Source organism: Colias philodice, chromosome 1, assembly GCF_061535455.1.
Source record: "Colias philodice isolate Cphi_HAF_F1 chromosome 1, ilColPhil1 Martin Lab GWU primary, whole genome shotgun sequence".
NCBI lineage: Eukaryota > Metazoa > Arthropoda > Insecta > Lepidoptera > Pieridae > Colias > Colias philodice.
Genome location: NC_143086.1, coordinates 15,213,183 through 15,239,854, shown reverse-complemented (window position 1 = coordinate 15,239,854; position 26,672 = coordinate 15,213,183). Strand labels below are relative to the sequence as shown.

General features: G+C 34.0%; 2 protein-coding genes across 4 annotated transcripts in view; both read left to right on the top strand.

Annotated features, from left to right (window-relative positions):
* The first annotated feature begins 7,019 nt into the window (after positions 1-7,019).
* Positions 7,020-26,672, top strand: part of LOC149491510 (uncharacterized) — a 64,768-nt gene continuing 45,115 nt past the window's right edge. For 2 of the 3 annotated variants that reach the window (XM_089694915.1, XM_089694909.1), the window contains exon 1: positions 7,020-7,154. In XM_089694915.1, the coding sequence (XP_089551041.1) occupies positions 7,039-7,154 (116 nt within the window). In that variant the 5' untranslated portion in view covers positions 7,020-7,038. Of the gene's footprint in view, positions 7,155-8,662; positions 8,771-26,672 lie in introns of those variants that run through there. The other variant, XM_089694923.1, reaches the window with a different exon arrangement.
* LOC149491511 (uncharacterized) lies at positions 24,989-25,931 on the top strand. The gene has a single exon (XM_089694896.1). The coding sequence runs from the start codon at positions 25,191-25,193 to the stop codon at positions 25,929-25,931; it is 741 nt and encodes a 246-aa protein (XP_089551022.1). The 5' UTR covers positions 24,989-25,190.

Here is a 26,672-nt window from a genome sequence, read left to right as displayed (position 1 = left end):
ACGAAATGTATAATCCGAATTTCTCGTAGATTAATGTGTCGGTCTACCCACATGGACTTTCTTCGATCCGATTTATTTTGTTTCGTGTGTGACCACTGCGCGTACGCACAAATATAAGGGGGGCCCTATTGTCATATATATGTATCTACTATTAGGCTTGCCTATATTTTTGTAATTCCAAAATATTTTTTTAAATTCATCTAATTATTACACTGGAAGGATATTTTTGTAATGGTGCGATGAGATATGTACATATTATGGCGTGCGCGATATTGTAAACTGAATCGTTATTGGTAGCCATGGTGTGAAAATGACCAGCCAGCTGCTAATAACGATTCAAAAGCCTCGTCCTAAATACTCAATAATATTTTGATTTATGATGATTTAAAAATTAATAATAAACAATAATATAAATTGTATTTTCAGTTACAAATATGATAAATAATAAAGTATTTTATGATGTTGGGGTTTAAAATGAGTGGATAGGACGAGGCTTCAAGTCAACTCGCGTGGGGTTGTGATATTGTCGCCTTTGCGAAACAAGTGATATGAGGTGGTAATTGAAATCGATTAGCGTAATCACTATATTTTTTTAAAGTTAGACAACATTTGGAATATTTGCCATCGCAGGTGTTAGGGTGTGGCTACACGAGCTATATTCACAAATCAATCGGCACATTACGTTCGAAAAGATTGATGGTATCCTCGCGTGTAAACATGCCCTAATATAATTTCTAATTTCTCTTAAATCCTTAGCCGTTTAATAAACTGTACCTAAATGTACAATCGCGTTGTAATACATTTCAGATGCATATATTATTTACTTTTGTTATTTTTTTTTTAATTGAGCGTGTTTTGGTCCAAGGATTTTTTATTTTTATTTATTATTTTCTAATGATAAGTCAGTTGAAAGTTATAGACTGCTAGTCTAAAGTTTTTGAAGAGTTTTACTATTTCTATGGATGTACTCTATTCTCTTAGGTGATATGTGTAAGATCTTTCGGATATTGCTACGGTAAGCTCAAACACGCCACTTAGATAATATCTTGAGTTTGCTAAATGCGGTAAATATCTATAGTCTTGATATGTTGAACTAAATTAAAACTTTTTTTATTTGAGTTTACGCAAAAAAAGTTCTTATTGTAAGAGGAGGCATTTATGTAGTCAATTTTGTCAAAATATAAACATTAAATAAAGTTCATATTCAAAAAGTACTTTTGCATAGTCGAATTCTGTGAAAAATGAATCACACATGTAAATAGAACAACACCTGGCGAAAAATGCAAAGAATCAGACAATTGACACGTGTCCATCGGTTATTGGAATAAATGCTTTGTTTGATTTTTGTATAACAGCTGTTAGTATTAGGGTAGCAATTAAACGAGTGACTGTAAATTACAGTTCTAAGTGTCAAAATTAATTAATTTGGGTTATAGAATTACTAAGTGAGCGACTGACTGCGAGTGACGAGAAATCAACAGAACAGCAACTTACAAACATTAATTTGAGTTACTTAAAATACAAAATGAGCAGCTTCATAATATTTGAGCGACCTAATATTTGTTTGAGTGTCAACGTTACGTCCTGCATTTTTTTCAATATTTGGCAAATGTATTTTTTATACTGAGCGGCATTTTATCTTAAATGAAGTGTTTCGAATACAAAAACCACTTTGAAAAATACACTAATGAGCAGAGTATAATGAGCTCACATTTAAAAAATAAAAATAATATGAAATAACTATTTGAAGAAACACTATTCTATTAGTTGAGAATTTTTATTATTGAAATATAAGGCAACATAACAATACGACTCGTGATCCCCGAATTTCATTATTTTGAGGTGTCTAATCGATAGCGGGTAGTGACTTTTCAAAATAAACTGCTTTTCTTTTTCAAAATTATTTTGAGAATCGCCCTTAAGTCGCTTCTGGCACTCGCCGGCCGCTGCCGCGGCACGCTCGCTTCGCTCGCTCGGCTCGTGCGGCAGTTCAAGGGTTAACCTAACACGCTCGTCGCTTCGCTCCTCGCTACCTATTTGAATATTAAGAATAAAAGTTTTATAGTTTTTAACCTACGTAGTTTTTTTTGGTTGAGTGGGAATCACCCTAAAGTCGCTTTTGGCACTCGCCACACAAAATGGGCTCACGTTTCGTTATTGCATATATTTTTTTTAGATTTGATATTTACCGTATTAGATTTGTAAAGTAAAATATACATATTTATATCATATTTTTGATTTAATACATAATTGTTTAATTTGCGCTTTTATATTAACCGTAAAAACACATTTATTAAAGGAATCAGTCATTAGTTACAGTGAACGAAACGTCAGCTGTCAAAAACGTCGTAAATAATAACCAAATTTTCTGAATTTCAAAAAATTATATCTTGAAAAGTAATGGTTTCCGCAAGTTGAAACTTTCCAAAATTAATTAACAAACTTAGAACTATAACTTAAAAAAAATCAACGCTCTAGCGAAACGTAAAGGTACTAAAGACGAGCCAATTAAAACAATGTACTCCGTAAAAATAAAGTAATATGCATGCATTTATTTCAATCAAATGAACAAAAAATAAAATAAGACGCTTCAGTCAACTAAAAAAAAACCAACTCCCAACTCACCTGACTGCAACGATTCGTCGCCCCGCCCCCATTCGAATTCGCGCGAATTTAAAAATCTGTAGTTTTTATTAAAAAAGCGTATCAAAATAAAAAACATAAGCCCTCAAATAGAATATGAGTAACCAATAATCATTAATAAAGCAGCTTACAAAACTTTGCTCAAAGTGAACTTTTTAGTAGTTCGCTAAGTATAACCTCACTTAGAAAAATCGAATCTATCTTAATATTGAAGTTGCACTCTCTGTATTTCCAGTCGCTCACTTAGTAATGAAGTCGCTCGGATAAAATTTTAATATCTGAAATTGATTTATCACAATCCACTTTTTGTAAGCTCGTTCTGGATTTTATTATAAATCAATATTCGTCGTCAGTTTAGTTAATTTTTCGCTTAGTCAAATTCATACCGCTCAAGTTATTAAAACAGTATGTCATCATCAGTCGCAAAGTTTTTTTTTGTTCGCTCGTTTTATAATTCCCCTTAGGATTACTTTATTTATTTTTTATGCGTGTTCTGATTTAAAAATTATCTACGTCACGCTGGGCAAAATGTTTCACAAAAAAAAAAATATAAAAAAACTATTCATGAAATCAAAAGACATCCGCCTGATCGATTTTATCGTTTCGTCATTTGATTACACGTCCTACCTATATACTAATTTATTTTTAAGAATTATCGATTTTTTTATACATGGATTATGTTTATTAAGTTTAGTTTTTATATCTAAGACTATTGATATATACCAATTTATTATTCTATGTTCTACTGTACTATCTTAAATTTAATTAATTAAATTATTACTGTAAATTTGCTTTAAGAGTTTACTTGTTAATATTGATGTTAATTAAGAAGGTTGTAATCGGTAACACATATGGAAGGATACCGATTAATAGTAAAAAGGATTAGTTTCTGAATTAAATTTAATACTCGAACAGACACAAAAAATAACTTAAAACTTATTTTATTGGATTAACGATTATCAGCAACAGAAATCGGTCTCCTTTCATAGTAATTTAGTAATTTACATAATATCTTCTTGTGCTGAATGTACTAGGACATTCCGTTCGCCGTTTAACCTTCTTTAATCGGAATTTATTAGTCATTTCTTGAGTTTCATAGTATTATTTTGTTATTCCGAGCCTTTTTCAATGATTAGAAAGATTCTAAACGGACAGATTTGGAGCTTTCTCTGCGCTTGCGAAAGGGCACATTGTAGATAAGATGGAAAAATTTCCATCCCGGATCGGAATGAAATATATTGTAATTCATTGATATACATCTAACACTACTAGAATATCACATAAACTATCTTAAAACTATCTAAGCATTGAAAAAGGCAATTTATCCTTAGCTCTAGTAAATACTTAGTTATATAAGATTTAGACAAAATTGATCATCTTAATGTTTTTGTCGGTTACCACTGTAGTTTGATGAAATAAATAAATAATACACAATATTAGCTTGTTTTATCTTATCACCCCTTAAAAATAAGAAACGACTCTTAAAATAAGTTGTTAATTAGGCGATTGCTGCATTTTGGCGAATGTCATTTTTTAATTGAATGAGATAATAATAATCTTAACTTCTGGTACTGTGAAGTGTGGGTTCGAATCCCGAAGTATTCAATAAAGAATAAAAAGGACTGCTATTTCCTATATCAATAACGACCGAGGAAAAGCTTGGCTTAGTTATGTGAATATACAATTTTTAAGAAATAATTCCCAAAGACTGAATGGATTTTGCTGATTTTCATTTTCATAATAAACTAGCGGTCCGCCCCGGCTTCGCCCGTGGTACATATAAAAACCATCCTCGTACTTCAAGGAATATAATAAAAAAAGAATTATCGAAATCGGTTCAGCCGTTCTCGAGTTATGCGCTTACCAACACATTTTGCGATTCATTTTTATATATAAGAAGATAAGGTAAATTAAAATTGACGAAAAATTAGAAGTTCTGTTGTAGTTGTATATTGTAACATGTTACAATTTCTTGATCTCCAGCAAAGTCGCCAGCCAGACAGCCCGGACTATAACCGCAAGAGAAACAGAACCTATATCAAAAAGTAAAAACCCAACTTTACTAAAATGACTTTTTTTAAAACGTTAATACTTAGCTCCCGTACCACAAGGTTTCCGAGTTGTTCGTTGTAGATCTTCGACATTGAGCGAATCCGATTTAGATGCAGTTCTTTTTAATAGAAATAATAATTCGAGGAAGGCACGTAGAAAATATTATGCATAGGTAATATATTGACCTAATCCTAATCTGCATTATACCCATGCGAAGCGGGGCGTTTTGCTAGTATAATATAAAAAAGGTAAGGTATATATGTAGGATAGCCCGAATAGCACTTGGCGTGGCATGACCTAGAAATTGAACCTTGTGCAACAAGTTGGTACCTATCTACATAAGACTGCTAGACTAAAAATATGCAATGATGAAAACAATATGAAAGGTACAAAATACCTATGAATGTTTTGAGAGAATTTGCTTCGCTCGTTTTTATCCGCCTAGCTACGATAAACGAAAATTATCTTAATCATTTGTTTACCTAGTTAGGTACTTGTTTTTGCCTAAAATAGATTTAAAAAATATAAATTAAGAGGATGAATAAATGATTCGATATTCAGTAAGTCCAATTATTCGCCAATTAAAAAATTCTGTATAGGTAGGTAGTACCTACTAGGTACACGCGTAGGAAGATTTTTCCTTCGGAAAATTTCTGAGCTTATTTGGGTGTAAATGGAAAAATACTTCAAAATATATATTACATTCCGAGAGAGTACCGAGATAATACGATAAAATTATGATAAAAATACGTCTATAATGTTCGTACTTTTATTATAAATGCGAAAGTTAGTGAGGATGGATGTATGTGTATGTATGACATTTAAGTATACAGTATGTTTGCTACTCTTTCATACAAATACTACTGAACCGATTACAATGAAATTTAGCACACATATATAGAGGATAACTTGGATTAACACATAGGATAGGTTCTAACCCAAAAATCCCATGGGGACGGGAACTGTGCGGGTTTTTCTTTGTAAACGCGGACGAAGCCGTGGGCGGACGCTATTCCACTATTTATGTTTATAATGTATTACAATGTGAAATGTCCCTAACTTATCGATTCTGTCTACCTTACAATGTTGTTTACAAGTTACGTTTTATTACGCTTCAGGCTTTCTCCCTAGATACTTGTTTTAATAATTTATTTCACCAAGCTTTGGTTTCATCCTCAAGAAGATTTGAAAAATTTAGTATCATCTGACAAAGAAGCTTACTGCCCGCGGGTTAACCCGCTTTCAATACTTATAAACCTTAACAAATTATTTAATTTAAACCTTCCTCGAGAACCAGAGTAGCTAGATTAATATTATTGAAAGGAAAAGTTAAATATGGTAATAAAAATATAATTAGTTACAATATAGTGTACTGTAGCTCGTCGTTCATCAGAAAAAGATACCTGTCGTCTTCGCCTCATACCTAAAAGAGAAAGCGATTTTTTTCTAGAAGGGGCAAGATACCTACAGCGCGGCAACTGGTGTGGACTATGGATGGTAATATGATTTATACGAGTTATGCCTGCCATGATACAAATTACAATAATAGTATAGGTAGGTACCTTTTGTGTAGGGATATCTTCAACGTCACGGCCCCCGTGGAGCCGTGGGTTATGCAGGATCCTTACCGACTAAAATGGAAAACCCCACTGAAACCAATAAGCTACGATCCTTAACACTAGCAAAATAACTCGGAAGTTCTTCACATCGTCCACTTTATCATCAACATACTCATTATAAACTCTATTCCTTTTTTACGCTTTGCCTAAGTAGAGGAAAAAATAAATCTTAAGCATACCATAGTCGATAGTTACTGATAAATTATTTGTTGTGCAGTGTAGTGCATAATATGAAATAAAATATCAGAAAATAAAACAGCCCTCAGGAATATTGTGCAAAAGGTGGTCTTATCAGTAACAAGTAATCTCTACCTACAGAGCAAAAAAATACGCCTGTTGCCGCCTATGTGTTTGAAAATAGCTCTCCATTCAGAGAAAATATTGATTGAAATAAAAAAATTCGACAATTACACGTCTCATAGTATTTGCTCTATATATAATTTAAACTCATACTAAACCAAATAATTTGTAGCTCTTTGTAGAAACATTAACAAATGTCATCAAATTTTTATATTAGTTAAATAACAATAATGTAAAACACAACTAAACGTGTACCTATGTCAATAGGTAAACATATGAGACAGTGAAGATATTAGCGAAATATTCGCATACGAAATACGCTCCAAGCGTGTTACATTTTTTGGTATTATTTATAGAAAGTGAACGGGCGTGAGCGCAAGCGCGCATACAGTGCGGCGCGCTTGCTCCGAGAGGACTGGAGCCCATGGAGCCCCCGGCCTTGCCCCGAACGGGCCTCCACACCGTCCGCGCGGCCCCGGGCAGCGCCGCCGAACTCGCGCTGCCGCTGCCCACGGGGACGCCGCCCTTCACGTACGAATGGTAGGTCCATTGCCCATGTTCACATTTCAGATTCTCCGAAAAGTGTGCCGATCGCGATAGATCCAGTTGTTCAGTGAATAAAGTGCATAGTGCCGCGGTCGCGCCGGCTAGCGTTGTTTGTTTTTCGAGTATAAATAAAGACCAGGAAGCAGACCAGTCACTTGACACTTGGTTTGCAAATAACATGACAATCACTGGTGCAGCTTGTAATATTGTTTTAAATACCCTTTCGTGATCTTGTCGTAGAATGTGTTTCATTAAAAATAAATCTCACCAGGAATGCACTTGTTCAGATGCATTACCGTGTCGGTATTCGCGTATCATTATTTTATTTTAATACTTATTGAATCAATCGATAAGAGTAAAAAAAATATTGATTTACATCATCAGACTCGTATTAAAAATTTATCATGAAACAAATATTGCGCGATGTGCTCCTATATTTAAATTATGGATATTTAAAAAATTAATACGATTTTTTATTTTCGATAGTTATATTAAATATATCCACTTATAAGTTACAGTTTTTTCTAAATGTAATACTAATAGGTATCTACTTATATTATTACAAACTATTACTCTATGGTTTCTATTCCTATTTCAACCTAATTGCCACACTAAAGATGAATTCCTCAACGGAATGGATTGGAAATTAGAATCTAATATCGGCTTGCAAGCAAAATTGCGAAATATCAATTTCGATCGATCGATCAAATTGAATAAATGTGCACAAACGTTAGTCACGTCTCTGTCTTATATGATATTACTCTTATGAAAATCTAAACTCATTCAAACATTCAACAACATAAAGCTCATATTCTGTAAGTTTCCAAAATAAACATTAACTCCCCGGCGTAGATAGGTATGTCATGGCGTAATGAAACACGCGTATATTCGCAGATGTAGGTCTAACGAGAATCGTATGGGAAACATTGTGCCGTCCCTGAAATACTATGACGTAACTGATCTTCTCTATTAGCTAATTCCAAATGATGTCAGTAATAGTTTACCTTTTACTTACCAAAAATAAATACGAGGTTAATTTCTGTTCGATCTCTGGTACTAGACAGCGCCATCTAGTTGACTTTCCTCGAAACGATGCGACATCTCGTGATGATCTATGAAACTGTATGAGCGCCATCTATGATTTTCAGCGGCAACACTGTGTAAAGTTTTAAATTATGTAAGCTGAAATTTTCAGGTATTTTTACGTCCAATACTAAAGTCCATTATTTATTTCTGTTGTGTTATTGCTGTTGGTGATCTAATAGTATCCTATTGCCCGTTTATCGAAAACAAATATGTCACAAGTTAGGAGCTGAAAAAGGTCCAATACTTTGTGTTCATTTTCTAGTGAGCAACCGTCGTTCGTACAAAGTCGTGTAGAGAAAGGTCGTTTACAAGCGCGAGATTCCTTCAATTCCTCATAAATTTGAACAGTAAACAAATAGCGGCGCTGGCGTCGCTTCTGTAAAAATATCCCTCGTTTCGTGCAGTCCGCGGCCGACTATCGCGTACTCCGAAACGATATGCGCTCCCGCCATGGGCAGCAATTGTTGCAAGGGTGATGCAGCTGGCAAACCCGTCGTGCGGTCGAACTCTTCGATATACACCAGGTATTTGTGATTTCGCGTGTCGTGCCTTTTCATATGAAGTCACTTCGGCACAGGGTCAGGAGTTTATGTGACAGTGTAGTGGAGTAATTGTGTTACGTGTTTAATTGAATTACGCGTTAAGACATTGTATTGAAAAAAACTGTCGTTTCCGATCATCGATTACCTAGCTGGTGCTTTTTTCTTTTACAGCGTTTGCGCATTAAGTTCATATAGATTATAATTAACGTAGATTTTTCATTATTTAACGGTGTGTCAGCATCAATATATTTTGAATTTTATTTCAGTTTAATAAAATTGGCACGCAGGGTTTTCGAACAATCAAACGTCGTACAGTACCTAGTACTGTATGAAATGCTATCGCGTCACACGACCTGGCAAAAACACATTTGATGATTAATTTGAGTTTAGGCCGATACAGCAAAAATAGATCTTACATTTAGATTATATTTATGAATTATTTAAGAACGCAGTGTTTAGATTTCGTGTTATTAAACATTACAGTATTCACAGCTATATTGTTTTTGCTTTTAGAATCCTTAAGTTGCGTAGGCGACGAATTTATTGCTACATAATTTTATTTAAAGTCAGTAATCTCACTAATCAGAAGTCTCTACATTTTTATCGGTATACCTACCTAATAGTAATAAAAAAATAATTATATACATATTATAAACTAGCTGTGCCGCGCGGTTTCACCCGCATTACTCCGCTCCTGTTGGTCTTAGCATGATGATATATTATAGCCTATATTACTCGTGGATAATGTAGCTTTCGAATGGTGAAAGAATTTTTAAAATCGGTCTAGTAGTTTATGAGCCTATTCATTACAATCAAACAAACAAACAAAGTTTTCCTCTTTATTATAGTAGTGTAGATGTCTGTGGCGGTATTTACTAACCAAAACTTAACTCAAACAGTTTGATGAAATAATTCTACAATAATATTTCAAGCGTAGAGTAAACGGGTATCTTCTAGGGAATCGCGTACCTACCATCTTAGACTACATCTTAGCTTAAGATCAGGCGAGATTGTGATCAAGAGTTACCCTATTCACAATTGAAAAAAAAATTACAGATACGTAATGAAAACGGTTATTTTTTGCAATAATTAATATGCATAAAACTTAAATGCGGTAAATATGCTCATACAACGCTAAAAGAACAAAAACATATTCCAACTGCATACTTTGGACGGGTACTAATTTTTAACTCTACAAATATATTTACGAATTAATTAAAATTTCATTTCAATTCCGACCAAGTATTATACATTATTATAAAAATATTGATGAAAACAGAGTTTACTCCCGAGAGTATCGAGTTCTAATTCAATCGAGTTCGTTTCGAACACTTAATTGGTGTATTGAAAACTAAGACAGCATACGGTAGTGCTGTAGTTCAAAATGAAATTAAAGTCCATCTAAAACTTCCATCTACTTCGATAATTCCATTCGAACTGGACATCAAACCCGAATTGGTTGCAAAGTGAGATTTCAAGTTCGAGATCGAGGTCCAATCAATACTGTAATCGAATCAATTTCGGTGGCTTGCACAATAATTACAAGTCTAAATTTCTCATTTTATTTGAATGAATACATCCCTTTTTTTGGTAGATGACACCCTTTCTTCAATGTTCCTTTATTCACGTGGTCAATCTTTTCCTTATCCCTTAGAAACCATTTTCTTCTTAGCAATGTTCATGGTCGGTGATCGATAGTGCTTGCTTATCATCAGGCTTTCCGCGTTGGGAACTCTAAAAATATTTAAAAACATAGTTTGTGCTAATAATATATAGGTATGTTTTTAAATAATTATTTGTAAGTTCATATTATTGTACATCTTGATGTTATTTGGAAAACGTATGAAATATATAATATAATAGCGGTAGGTAATCCCCGAAGCGTGCGTATGCGCATGATAACAAGCTGTAAAGTAATGCCAACTCACTATGTAAAACTCTACTGTCTACATAACATTATCCACATTGAAAAAAAAAATTAATCCAAAAATATAAAAAAATAATTTAAACAATTAACAATATCTTTCATTTGGTGTAACACACATACATAAAACACAACCATTAAACCTTACACCATTTAATATTATCCATACAAAAAAAAAAAAATAAAAAGCAAAAAATGTCTCTGGACTATAATCCAGAGGTGGCGCGAACACCCTGTGATGACGGGTGCCTTTTTTTTAAAAAAAAAAAAAAAACCTTACACCATAAAACTTTTACATTCATGTAAAGCACCGCTAATCACAAAAAATGTGTACGGAAATCCACACAGTATTATCATACCAACAAGCTAGTCTGAGACTATAATATAAATAACATTTAAGCTTCAGCCAGTAACCGTAATTAACTGAAATTCATCGCACCATCATATACTTTCAACAATCTGGCACAGAGTAGTACAAAATGTACGGGATATTTTATCACATTTTCCACGTAACAATATATTTTAATGGAGGTAGTGCAGATGGTAGAGCAAAGCTTGCATCGCCATGCAACGCTACGTTAAATGAACTTTTTTATTAAAAGATTCATTAGTTTACATTTTTCGTATTTAAACATCTCTTATAAAAATGAATCGCAAAATGTGTTGGTAAGCGCATAACTCGAGAACGGCTGAACCGATTGCGATAATTCTTTTTTTATTATATTCCTTGAAGTACGAGGATGGTTCTTATGTAGAGAAAACGTAAACATGTACCACGGGCGAAGCCGGGGCGGACCGCTAGTCTTATATAGATACCTACATATTATATAGATACATAGGTACCTACGATTTTTCTTATTTATAATATACTTTGCTATCTCTAGTTAAGCTTTATGTAAAAAAATTGAGCAAACAGCAAATGAACAAATAAGTTTCAGATTTCCAATATATCATTAACAATAAAAACGAATGGACTTATAAATTCATTTTCACAATTGGACTTATATTGAGAGCAATATAATCCTTCGTGTATTTTTATCGACATTTGTAAAGTGCCCCTTTATATGGAGGGATTAATTTTTTAGTTTGATTGTCAATTCATTAAATTCTTAACAGATCAATCCTTTTATGAAACCTTTGTACTCCCAATCGTAGCAATCATATTGTAAAGTGTTCCTTTGTATCAAAAGGATTAATATTTTAATTTGATTGCTAATCTATTAATGTCTTAACAGATAAAGTTTTTATAAAAGCGACGGAAATAACTTTTATACTTGAAGTCAAATAGCGTAAATGTTTCACAAGCTAATGGACATTGTTTGAAAGTTTATATTAAAATCTAAACATAGACTTTAATACTCCCGTTCAACACTTATAAAATACTAGCTTTCCACCCGCAGCTTCGCCCGCGCAGTCAAAGAAAAACCCGCATAGTTCCCGTTCCCGTGGGATTTCCGGGATAAAACCTATCCTATTTCCCGGGGTAAAAAGTAGCCTATGTCCTTTCTCGAGTATCAAAATATCTCTATACCAAATTTCATACAAATAGGTTCAGTAGTTAAGGCGTGATTGAGTAACAGACAGACAGACAGAGTTACTTTTGCATTTATAATATTAAAATATTGAATTTCCTTTTACTGGAAGACTGCTTTTACTAGGTGCATAATCGGCTTATTATTTCTTCATAAAGTGGAAACGAGGGCGGGCGAAGTATCCTGTAATATAGAAAATTGTTTTAGTATTTCGTTTCTTATAAAAGCTATTTATATATTAAATATTTTTCATTGATATTGAAAAAAAAGAAAGCGTGTTTTTTAATATAATAAGCAAAATTGTAGAAGAAAACGACCACCGTTTTAGGTAGTTCTTTTTAATAAGTACTGACAGGTAGGTACTTTGCTTGTTTGTAAAGGGAGATTGAATAGATTTCGTACAATGGGTAGTGCTATATTAAAATCAAAATTATTATTAAACTACCTTTCTCCTAGAATATTTATAGATCCGATTTATTTTATTTTAACAAAAAAACTGAGAAGAACACAATATGTATTCGATTGTTTAAAAATGTAAAAACATATGGAATACAGAAAATATTCATTATATAAAGATGGTAAATATTTATTAACGGCCTAAGTTACGATAGTGGTGAAAATAATAAAACCTTATGTAGTAGCTCCCGGCTTGAATGAATTTCACACCGTGTTTCTCTCTACGAATACACAATAAAAATAAACGATGTCATATGGCATAGGCTGTTTATAGTTTTCACGGTCTTTTAAACATCACCCTGAATTTTTTTAAAGTAACTAGGTCGATGAAAAGATTCACGTTATTTCGTAGCAAGTTGTTACACAAATACAGGTATACATAAATCAAATACGTCGCTATGTGCTTACGTGTTTGTGTATTATTTTTAACTGTCTTCAACTAGATGACTGAAATTCTCAATTATTTACGTATTTGAAATAGAACATTTGTACATTTTGACGAATGAATCTGCTTCTACGCATCTATAATATAAAAATGAATCGCAAAATGTGTTGGTAAGCGCATAACTCGAGAACGGGTGGACCGATTTCGATAATTCTTTTTTTATTATATTCCTTGAAGTACCAGGATGGTTCTTATGTAGAGAAAACATAAATATGTACCACGGGCGAAGCCGGGGCGGACCGCTAGTTATAGATAAAAACCCACTTATAAAACAATGTGGCTGCAGTTGGCAGTTATAATTTACTTTAAGTTTAAATTGTTAATAAGTTCTTCTTCAGACTTTTGAGTAATTTGACCTAAGGAAGAAAACAACAAAGTAGGTAGTTAGTTACTAGTTTAGACATTGATTAAAAAAGTTTATAATTAAGTTGCCTAGACCATAGTGTACGTGTATTCCTTTTAAAGTTTTAGTTAAGATATTTAATCCAGTTTTTTTACGATAAATCTACGATAAATATAGAATTTTTCTTATTTTTCTGTTTGTTTTATATTGCTATTCAAATTGATAATAAAATGACGGTTACGTTTAATATCGAAGTTTTGAACAATTACTCAAAGGCATATGAGCAATATCTAAGAGCGTATACGCACTATGCGGGTAGCCGCATTGCGGGTAGCCGTCCGGCTGACCGCAAGCACAATTATGTACGTAATATTCATTTCTATGCGCACTGCGATGCGGCTACCGCAGACCGCACAGTGCGCATAGAAATGAATATTACGTACATAATTGTGCTTGCGGTCAGCCGCACGGCTACCCGCATAGTGCGTATACGCTCTAATAATTAGTTATAGGTAGGTACTCCGATTCAGTATTTGTAAAACAATTCCTAATTAAGTCGCGTTTTTGAAACAAGATTAAAATTAAGTTATTAGATAATGTAAAGTGCCTACAGGTTTGTGTACCTATCTTTTTTTTATTTTACACATCGCTTATACCGCTAAACAATTTTAAAATCGTATTACGGGTTACACGTTCGTCGCACTTGACACGGTGATATTGAAAGTTCAAGGTCAAAGGAAATTGCACTATGCACGGATGTCCCCTGCAGGCTGCCGCTGGCGCTCGAAATTCAGTTATCTAGGAGATAATCCATTTACAGGAGCGGGCCTTTATTGCGTCGATACGTCACGTGTACGCCTTTGCTGGGGGTGCTGTTACAGGCGTTAGCTAAACTATGTAGTGCTAGCACGCTCGTGTGCACAAATTTCATGGAATTCCTTCATGGAATTTGCAGGTCAAGAATGTTGGTATGAGCGTAGCAATTGTTAGATTCTGTAGCTTTGTAGGGATCTGCTATGTTATATAGATGTCTGGGATATTTAATTATTGATTGTTTATAGTATTAATTTAAGAGGCAAATGAACTCTTGCATCTAATGGTCGGTGACAATTGCGCGATTTGATAAGTATTGTATAGTTACATATTCAATTATCCATGTCTCCAGTCTTCTTCCAAAATCTAATGATATTGCTTACCTACTTTAGCAAAAAATGCATGATTACGAATACTTCACACAATAACAATAAAGTTAGATCCATAGTCTAAAAATCATATTTATAAATTATGTTATAAAATTGAATGAAACACCTATAAATAAATCTTTATTTTTATAAGATAAGCGTTCAAGCGAAGCAATTAACAACGAACATCGTTCCCAGTTTATTTCTATAGATAAAGTCTTTTAATAAGTTCATCCCGATAAAATCCATGTTATGTATTTCTGGGAAAGCCATAGCATTGAACTTCTAGGAAGTTCGGATACAGGCGCGGCGTCTCAAAGCTTAGTGCATTGAGACGGAATGCCGACGACGTAGGGATGCATGGTATACGACTTCTTGCGAAGGGGCGAATAATTCAGTAATCATTTTATGTAATGTAATATTAACGTTGTGTGTGTTCAGTCTTGATGAACTAGTGGTAATTAATGATTGACATTAAATAAAAATTGACCGTAACCGTTAGAATGTGGAGTCAAGCCTGGCCAAAAAATGTGTATGGATTTTTAGATAAATAAATCAACGAAATGACTTTTGGAATCATATTTTAATGCTTCTTGAAATCTATTCCTTTAGCACTCCTTACACTCATTGTTGATTGTGCATTTTCCAACCTACTTGGTTTACCTTCATATTGAGTTAAGATGCAAGTACAGAGAACGTAGGTGTTTACCCAGCTCATTCGAACAGGCATAACTTGCCTAATCCATTTGGGGACTTACATGTTAGACAAATACATAGCAAATCAAATTTGTTTGTGTACTTCACAGACCTTGGCATACGGCCAGATGAATTGAGAGTCTTGCGCAAACGGCACATGAGGCCAAACGTGCAACTTATTATGTATATGTCGTATTCATTCAATACAATACTACTATAACAATGTTTTGTGAGGATGTGGCGAATGACCAGCTGATGGTTCATATTGTGGATAGGACTGTACTGACCATGGTACTAATGTTTTTGTTCCTTGACCTTTGACCTTTAGTTCTAATAAAGCGTTAGAGAAAATGGGGGCAATGCTGTCCTCATCCTAGGCATCCCCTCCGCTAAGTTCTGAACAGGAAAAACGGTTGAACTAGAAACATAATTTAGTTCAAGTTTTTGGGAACAACGAAATGTTAGAATAGAAACGACGATCATTTAAAAATAAAACAGGTCAAGTTTGATGACACTTCTGAGCAAAATCTCAAGAACTGTTAAAATGAGTGAACTTTTACAACTCTTCATTCTCTGTGAACCGTAGTTTCTAAATAACCGAAACTGTACATTTTCTGCACAAAAAGCCATTTTATGTTCATTCATCTGCAACCAGAAAAGTGAATTTAGAACGTCCAGTGACAAAAACAAAAACCAATTATACTCGTAGCGTGGTATTGCTCCACCTACTTTAATAGAATCCATTAAGGTCTAGTTTATAGAAAGCTTTAATCCTTTTTGTGTCTGCTTTATTCCAATATACCACCATATATTATGACGCCAACATGCGCCCATTCTAGGCACAGATTCTAGGATTTAAAAATAGACAATGACGTCAGGTCAACAACAGGATGGTGGACGCACCGGCACCATCATTTTTTGCTCAACCCTGAATCCATAGTTATTATCATCAGAATAGACTATCCCACCCGCCCCCTGACATTTCAATTTGACCCCCCCGATACAGAAATAATTGAACCCCCCCACGTCGACCACAGCAGGGTCATAACTAAAAGCTTTTCTATGTTCATTATTCCAAAATCCAGATATCTATTTTCCAATATTGATGCCGATCTTGATTTAAGTATATTTGATTTTGAAATGGTTTCGTAATATTTTCTTAGAATTATCTGGAAAAAATAGATAATAAGTGCTCTACTTACTCATTAGCGGATAGTTCTTACAACAATGTTGTCTAAAAGACGCGCGTGGGAAGACAAAAGCCTGGAGAAATGGACGTCACTCCGGGAATGCTTGTCAAATGATAAACAACAGTGGATACGATCTATTATAATTATTACAAAAAGATTTTACAAAAGACTATGTAGTTAAGATGTATATATACAAATTTTTATTAATAGACTACAGGCCCATGTTGAAAAAATTATGGGTCATTTGACCCACCACCTGACCTATCTAGAATGATATAAGAGCATAAAATAATAAGATTCAGCACTATGACGACACTCGTAAGCTGTCCACCTGAGTGCAGATGAGAATTCGAAAGTTCAGGTAGAGATTTTCTCCCCTTGTCTCCATTATTTTTGTACGGCGTTGCGGAATAATGGCTTAAAAGCAGTTTAGAAATAGTATGACACAGATGCCGTACAAAAATGGTGGTCCACAAAGTCGGAATTTATTTTTATTTTTCGACAGTTGCCGGGGTAAATTTGGTCATTTGATTTTGTACGGCATCTGTGTCATACTATTTCTATACTACTTTTAATCAATTATTCCGCAACGCCGTACAAAAATCATGGAGACAAGGGGAGAAAATCTCTACCTGAACCTTCGAATTCTCATCTGCACTCAGGTGGACAGCTTACAAGTGACGTCATAGTGCTGAATCTTATTATTTTATGCTCTTATATCGTTCTAGATAGGTCACCTGGTGGGTCAAATGACCCATAATTTTTTCAACACGGGCCTGTAGTCTATAATTTTTAAACATCAATTTTATTCCTAGAAATGGTAGGCTGTAGGTATTCATCGATTTCCAAATTCATATATCCTACCAAAGCCAATCATCGCTGTTATGATTGGCAATTTAATGTAATGAAATCCACATTAGGTAATATTCTCATCTAATATTATAAACTATAAAATGTATAAAGCTTGCTTGTTATTAAGCTCCTTTGAAGTTATCGTTCGGACCTTGGTAGTTGGTCGGTCACAATAATCTTGACGGTTGCAAAAAGTGGCGTGGGAATCAACTCGCGGCGCCGCGGGGCAAACGCTAAGTCACTAATACAAAGGCGCTATTCCGTAATATTCTACCTGAAGGCTGAATAATAAAGCTTTCAGGTGCACTCTCATTACATGATTCTCGGAACGCCAACTCCATTTTCAGCTTTACACGTGCAGGCCTTGTGAAAGGCTTTATGTAATTCGCTTTGACCGGCACATCCTCTGTGTTCGATTGAATTTCCATGAAATTGTTTTAGCATTTACAGAGATCGATCGGACGTGAACTTGACATTCAATTATACTGTCCCCTTTGTGTTGCAGTATATTAAATGCTATATGCAATACCCGGTTTTGCTTGCGAGTTTAAAAAATATATTAATATCTACGTATATCAAATTTATTATAACTAAACAGGGTAGAAATTATCTATGTATTTTAAGTACTTTGGAGCCCATAACTTTCCATCCTGCAAATAATTTATATATATATATAAATTACAATAATGATATTCCATTTTTGAGGATCTCGCAACTTCAATGCGTGGGTGTAGATCCAACCAATCAACCACCTACTAAATTTTAACCTTTAGAATCTAATAAAATGAATTCCGTACTGACATTGCACTTTAGTTGTCTTCTAGCTATCTGTGAAACGGAGACACGAGGCTTTATTTAATTATACTTTTTGTAGAATTTAAATGTAAGATAGAAACGGGAATTTTGTAAACGATGCACGTGTAGATTGTACTTAGAAATCACAAAGCTGAATTTCTCATTATTCGTATTTTATGTTGTATTTTCTGAGTATAATATGTATATTTATTTAGATAGGAATGCTGACACAAGGTGGTATATATCCTACTACTCTGTAGTTTCGTATCCTTTGCTTCTCACTAATGGATGTCCTCATACCGATCTTTAAAATAATAGTATGCCACATTTTCGGAAATTCGTGGAGACGACTTACATCGTCATTTTATAACGTACCTTTTATTTAAATTTATTTCACTACGCATATATTATACCTATTGGTATGCCAATAATATATGTACCTACATATACGTGTAGGTATGGGTTTTCATTTCCCGTCAAATGCCAGCAATGTTAAAGAGCAGATCAATTAATAATCGGCTCTACAAGCCGTAACATCAATAGGTCGTGTTAAATCTATATAAACACTAGCGGTCCGCCCCGGCTTCGCCCGTGGTACATATGAAAAATAGATGTTGGCCGATTCTCAGACTTACCCGATATGCACAGAAAATTTCATGAGAATCGGTCCACCCGTTTCTGAGGAGTATGCAGACTAACATTGTGACACGAGAATTTTATATATAAGAGATATCACTTGAACGACATATCTAAATAATCGTAAATTTCCCAACCCCATAAAAGCGATGTTCAAAATCTATTTGAAGGCGGTTGAACGAACTTTGAATCTCGTTACCTTATGTGTCCTTATAACCGCGGCGTTACTATTTAAAAGCGAAAGAATTTAATGAAGACATTAAGTCCGGTCTTTGAAGAAAACGTACATGAGTATACGGTTGCAGGTTTATGATATAACGTTTGAAAGAGGTTAGGATTATGCAAGAAAATATTATGACTTCCACGGAATTTAAAATGTGGATTTTTAGCTTTTGTAGTTTCGGAAAATGTGTATGCGCGTGATTTTATGTTGTGTGTGAAATTTTTATTAATTTTACATTGAATAATACCTAACTACGAGAAAGAATATTTTAGGGTATTAAAAATAATGATGTTGTGAGAAAGCTATTTGGTGTATGATAAAAATATTTTGTAAGCTCTATTAGGCGGCGTATGTTTACTTTGAAATCGTTCATATGGAACTAAATAAGCATGTACTAAAGTGATATATTTCTCCATAATTGCTATCATTATTCATTCGGTAACAAGGACGACAACAAGGTGAAGGGTGTTATTGAAGCTTCTTGATTAATTTATTCCAAGAAATTGAATTTCAATAATTGTCTAGGCATTTCTGATAATAGTTTAATATTTAATTTGACCGAAAGAATTTACTAGAAGGGATAAAAGATCAATTTACAGCATCACAATTTTCACGCTTATAATATTCAGGGTTGCCTGGAAGAGATTGCTTTTAAGCAATAAGACCGCCTTTTCGTACCTATTAGTTTATTTTTTTCGTATTTTCTCTCCTTAGGAAGCTTCCTTCTTACTTGTGCCTCAACAAAAGCGTTAAAAAATTAGCCGAATTATCGACCCGTTCTCGAGTTTTACGCTTAGTACCTAACACATTTGGCGTTTTACTTTTATATATAACTAGAGGTCCGCCCTGGCTTCGCCCGTGGTACATATTTCGCAATAAAAGGTAGCCTATGTCCTTTCTCGGGTATCAAAATATCTCCATACCAAATTTCATGCAAATTGGTTCAGTAGTTTAGGCGTGATTGAGTAACAGACAGACAGACAGAGTTACTTTCGCATTTATAATATTAGTATGGATTTGCTTGCTTGCTTAGGTAATAAAAAACGCAAATATACATATATTTTCGCGTGGGTAGGTAATTGAATAGAAATGCTGAAGAAGGATTTAAAATGCAATTTTAGACCCTGATTGGGAACTCGTGGATGGGGGGTGAAAATAAATGAATTAGGCCCCCTTAGGCTGTGTATGAAAACAAACTGGGTGATATGGATAGTTTATTCTTTATTGGATTTAGGTGTAGGATATAAAATTTTAGGTTTTAATATATTACGTAAATAGTTACGAATGATATTTTTTAATGTTGTTTCTGCATGAAAAATTTAACAAATTAATTCTATATTAATATTTTTTGATTATTTTGATGAATAAAACAAATTTGATGATTTTATGTAATTGTTTTCTTGTTTGGTCCCTTATTGAAAACTTTATATTAGAAAACATCGTAATCATTGTGCCACTGTTTAAAAAAAATACACACCAAATTTTTTTCGCTAAAATACAAAAAATAAAGACAAGATTCGTTACAAATTAGCGAACAATACTTTTATTTATAACATACTAGACGAAATTGGGTTTGGCCACGGCATTGGCGCCTCAGCGGCGATTATTTTTAGCTAACTTTAAATGACGTGTACTGCATTGGGACCTAGTTTAATTTAAAGAAAATGGTTATTATATTAAAGTAAAATAAATATCTTACCGTTTTTATAGTTTTAAGTTAGAATGAAAATATATTAAAGAGATGATACAAATAATACACAAATTGAATTATTGATTAAAAGTATAGTATCTATCAAATGAGTAGGTATAGGATGATCATGAAAATGTGCAAAAAATGCCATAATTCATATTTGATGAGATTTTTTTTAATATTGCGAATACAATAACCAATCTGGAAGAAGGTGAATATAATATTTTATAAAAAAAATAATAAATAAGGTTCTCAATTGATATAGCTCGATCAGCAACGTAAGTAATATTATTATATTATATTGAAAATCGTCATAGTGTTATACAATATATTATATATACCATTCAAGAGATATTGTGTTCTCGAAAAACGACGAGAGACTGAATCGGGCAAGTTACGCCATCTTGTTTCATACTACATACCGCATACCACAAACGTCACCGAAAAACATTAAAAAACAAAATTATAACATTATTTTAATATTCTTAAAAAAAGAAAAAGAGTTTTTCCTTCATCCATTTCCTTAACTCGCTGAGCAATATGCACTTGGAGGTCGTAAAACATGGTGGGTATTTGGAGATTTAGTAAGTACAATCATCATCAAGAATTATCGTTGGCAGCAAATCTTACGGGAATACTTGTTTTCTTAATTTGATACGATTTTTTTTATATCCCATTGACGGTAGTTTCAACTATAGCCAGAAATTCGACAGCCCACTTTAAGCTGAAGTATGCAAATAATCAATTAGAATAATATACTACTTTATATTGTAAGTGTAAAGTGAAAAACCGGCCAAGTGCGAGTCGGGCTCGCGCACAAAGGGTTCCGTAGCAGCAAATATAATAAATTACAGTTAAATCAACCTATCTCAAAAACTATAAGAGATACTTTGATCAAACCAAAAATCGTTGAAAGAGTTAATTAGCATGCATCACCTCTATTTTTTTTAGAATTTTATACCCCGTAGTTATAAAAATAGAGGGGGGGGGACATACTTTTTACGACTTTGAGAGCTGATATCTCAAAAACCGTTCACTTTAAGAAAAATGTTTTTTAGAAAACTTTATATCATTTTAAAAGACCTTTCCATTGATACCCCACACGGGTATGTACATCGAAAAAAAAAATTTCATCCCTCAGTTACATGTATGGGGGGCCCCACCCCCAATTCTTTTTTTTACTATTTAGTGTCATATTTTTGTAGCGGTTCATACAACACATATTCCCATCAAATTTCATCACTGTAGTACTTATAGTTTCCGAGTAAATCGGCTGTGACAGACGGACAGACGGACAGACGGACAGACGGACATGACGAAACTATAAGGGTTCCGTTTTTGCCATTTTGGCTACGGAACCCTAAAAAGTGAAGTCCCATGTCCCCTAGTGGAGTAAGGGGCAGATGCATTATACATCTGTTTCACTGATCAATTTCTTTAGGGACAAGTAGGTGATCAGCCTTCTATGTCCTACCAGACCGAGATATTTTTTTTCTTCGTTTCGACCGGGAATCCAACCCAGGACCCCTCGGTGCTCACGCGCTCACGCTCACGCGTCAACCACTGTACCAAAGAGGCGGTCAAGGAGGTTATATTGTAGGTAATCTTTTAAAATTCAATCCATCAGTAAAATAGTTTTGCATAATAAATAGCAAACATACGGACGACGGATATGAAAAATATTACTAGACGTATTCCAATTTTCCCCGGTTCCGAGGAGCCTGTAATTGTATTGCACTGCAAAGTTATTCCAGGAAAATAGAATTCACTGCCAAAGGTTAAAGGTCACATGGATATCGGAATGAAATATCGAAGGTTGACTAATCGATGTTTGGTTAGGCGTGTGCTTACCTTACGGTTATTTTTTCATTTTAAAGACAACCTGATTATTTTATACGATACTAGCAATGCACTCGGCTATGCCTGTGGTGTTCGAAATTGGTCATACCAACTGATTGCTTGAGCCCGCGCCCCGCACGACACTGCTGATGATCTTCATATGATCAAATGTCCTGTTATATAATTTAATGTTTACGATTATATAAAGGACATACAGACAGACATTCATTTTATAAATATATAGATTTGTTTAAGCGACAACTTAGCGACAAGCAAGAAAATCCTACATTTGGATATAAATTAGAAAGCTAGAATTGGAACACTATCGCCAAGAAAAAATATATACCGGCCGATCGGAGATCCTCCTTTTTTGAAGTCGGTTGAAAACAGACATTAAAATTTGAGCCAACTTTTGGCTTACAATGTCAGAGGTTAACCAATCAATATTCCAATTTCCAATGGTTCCTAACTCCCTATAAGTACTTTACGAATAATAAAGTTTTCTCATTGCCCTGTTCGGAATATTTTGAACAAATATAAAAATTTGAGACATCAGGACTAAAATACTTTAGTTTCTTTTTTTTCATGCATATTTTTTTCCTACTTAAACATTTTTCTAAGAATTTAAATTATTAGTTTAAAAACTTTGTTATTTTTTGTATTATGAACGGACATGATGCGATGGAAACACAATAGAAGGATGTGCATTCGACCGTTTATCGTATATCCGGATTTAATTAAGTATTATTGGAAACACTGGCTTTCATGATATTAAAAGGTTTAAAGAGAAAATGTTTATAAAAATTTTTAGAGAAAAAATGTTTTTCATATTTTGTGAGATCGGAGAAAATTCAAACGGTCAAATAATATCTATTTTAATTTTAATGATGATTGTTTTATGCGATTACTGAAGTAATATAAAAATAAAAGAACGTAGAATGTAGGTAAAATTCATAAAGATGTTGTAAGTTCGGTTCATAAGATAAAATAAACAAGTGAAGGCGTAAATTATGTACGCATTGATAATAATAATAGACACTAATATAAATAGATTTTGGATTCAATTTTGGCGGAAGACAATTGCCGTGTGTGAACAATGACAGAAGATTTACTGACGGTCAATATAACACGTTAGAGCGGGGGCACACGAGCGGTGCGGCGCCGTAACGTTTTTATGTCGCAGCGGCGTCGTAGCAGCGTTGCACAGCGTGTCCTTCCTTGTGACGCAAAACAACTGAGCGGTGCCGATCCGACGTCGCACCGCATTCACCCCTCCCCGCCTCGTCTTGGTGGTTACAAGTCCGGTGCGGCGCCGGAGCGCATCGTGTGACATGCCACAGATATTTCTATGTAAGACGACGCAGCGACACCGCTCCGGCGCCGCACCGCCGCGGCCGCCGCAACGCATCGTGTGCCCCCGCCCTTAGCTTTCGTGCGATTTATTTTTACATTTATTATGACTTCTTCGTTATAACTACCTATATTTAAAAAGAAAATGTGAAACTCATTACCTAGATAGGTACATATTTTTAGAAATTGTAGTTAAACTAATTTAAAAATCATATTATCTTGATTACTAATAAAAAATAACACCCTTAATATTTATATTAATATACCAAGGTATCTCCCTACTATCTATTTGTGTTTACTCCAAAATAATTACCTAGTAACTGCCAACGATCAACTGACCATTATATAAATACATATTAAATTGATACTTGCGTTAGTAACGCAAAATTCATCAAAATAATTCAAGAATAACAAATATTAAAATATTATAATAATTCAAAAAAAGTCGTTCGTGTATTGAATGCTTTGTACATGCATAAGGCTTCATCGATCGCTCCCGGGAGCCATTGCTTGTATCTAGCCCGGGGCTCCGCTCCGAGCGCTTGAACCTACGTAATATCCTAAAGGTCACGGTTAACAAGAGCTCTTTCTATCCGATATTAAAAATTTCTAGCTGATCTGCGATTCAATTATGAAAAATCTGCCTCGTGCCTCGTATGAACACGTGAGTTTAATATGTAGGATGTTTTCGTGTTGGATTATGGTTCGGACAAATAATATGGGTATGTAAAAGGAGTTTTTGAGAAAATAATTAAATCGTTATTAGAAAATCTTAATATATCTTCTTAATATATATAAATCTCGTGTCACAATGTTTGTCCTCAATGGACTCCTAATTTAAACCACTTAACCGATTTTTTCGGTTCCGGTACTTCGTATTGTAAACATCAAAGTGTCAGTGCTCCGTATAAAATATTCCACATAATAGTTTAAAGTCACAGTCTCAACTATATTACTATATTCAAAGAAAATTCTTAGTGTGATTGAGAGATCCTAATAATATTCAACGCGCTATTTACTGGATTTACAAGGAAAATTGAACAACAAATATTGGCAAAACATTGAGGTTAGAACAGCATTTGGTATCAATCTTGCAATTAACTCATAAGTCATAACTGTCATAATAAAAGACAGCTGACACATAGATGTCAAAATTACATTCTTTAACCTGATTGCAGTGTTGCCACTGACAAAAAATAAAACAAAAAAAGGGAGAATATTTTATATTATTATACAATTACACATAAATTATGGACGAACAATTTCAACTATTATTCGACAAGATGAAGATTGAAATGCAAAATCAAACGTCAGAACTTACCAACACATTGCTCGTAAAAATGGAAGAAAAATTAAAACCCGTTGTAGAAGAAAATCATATACTTAAACTTAAAGTAGAAAAGCTGGAAAAGAAGGTGGAGTCTCTAGAGCGAGAAAAGAAGAGTAATAATATAATTATTCATGGTTTAGCGGAAAAGGAGCAGTCGACACTGGATGCAATGAAATACATTAAAAAGTGTTTCATAGAGGAATTAGGCATAACGATAGAAAATTATGAAATAAATAAAATTTTTCGGATCGGATCAAAAAATAAAAATGGTAAACCAAGGCCTATGCTTCTCTCATTGATAAGTGGATGGAAAAAAAACGAAATTATGAGCAATAAAAAGAAATTAAAAGAATTATATATAACAGAAGACTACTCTAAAGAAACATTAGAAATTAGGAAGTCACTGCAACCCCAACTAATGCAAGAAAGACAAAAAGGAAACTTGGCGTACATAAAGTACGATAAACTCATAGTAAAAGAAAATTCAAAAGTCATAGATAAAAGGAAGAGAGAAAAATCAACATCACCACAAGTCGAAGCACAGCCAAAGAAGCAACAAATACCAAGCACGTCAAAAAATAGTAGAATAAACGCTTTTGATATGATGAGAGGCCGATCAAACTCACTTTCAACACTCTCAACAATAACACCAAAACAATAGCAATCAGTTACCGGCGATCGAAAACAAAAACAATATAAAATGGATAAAGAAATTAGAATAAAAAATCAACCTCCCCCAAGCCGGCTGGTCCCCGTGGGGGAACAAGACCACAACCCTCCAACTAATACCAAAGTAATACCTAGAAAGGAAAAATTGCCACAAACGACTCTAAGGATTGGAACGTTCAACGTAAGATCACTATCAACTTACCAAAAATTTATAGAACTAACATACATGCTACAAAAAATAAAAATTGACATACTTGGACTGGCGGAAGTGAGAAGAATGGGTTATGTAATCGAAGAACATGATAATTATATTTTCTGTTACAAAGGCGAAACACTTGGCCTATATGGAGTCGGCTTTTTAATTAAAAAAGAATATAAAGACAACATTGTAAGCTTCACAGCGCTCTCAGACCGTGTTGCACTATTAAATATTAAATACAACAATCAAATGCTTACAATAATACAAGTATACGCACCTACTGAAAAGGCCACAGATGAAGAAATCAACTTATTCTATGAAACTTTGCAAGTAGCCCAAAGCCAGGCAGCTGACCAAGTACTCGTTATCGGTGATTTTAATGCCAAAATCGGCAAACCCACCACGGAAGACAGCGATAACATTGTTCTTGGTAAATTCGGATATGGAATCAGAAATGAAAGAGGAGAGAAACTGATACAATACGCACTTGAGCATAAACTTACAATTATGAACTCCTTCTTTAAAAGTCGAAAT

Coding starts and splice junctions, on each gene's coding strand:
- LOC149491511 (XM_089694896.1), top strand. CDS start 25,191: ATGGACGAACAATTTCAACTATTATTCGACAAGATGAAGATTGAAATG.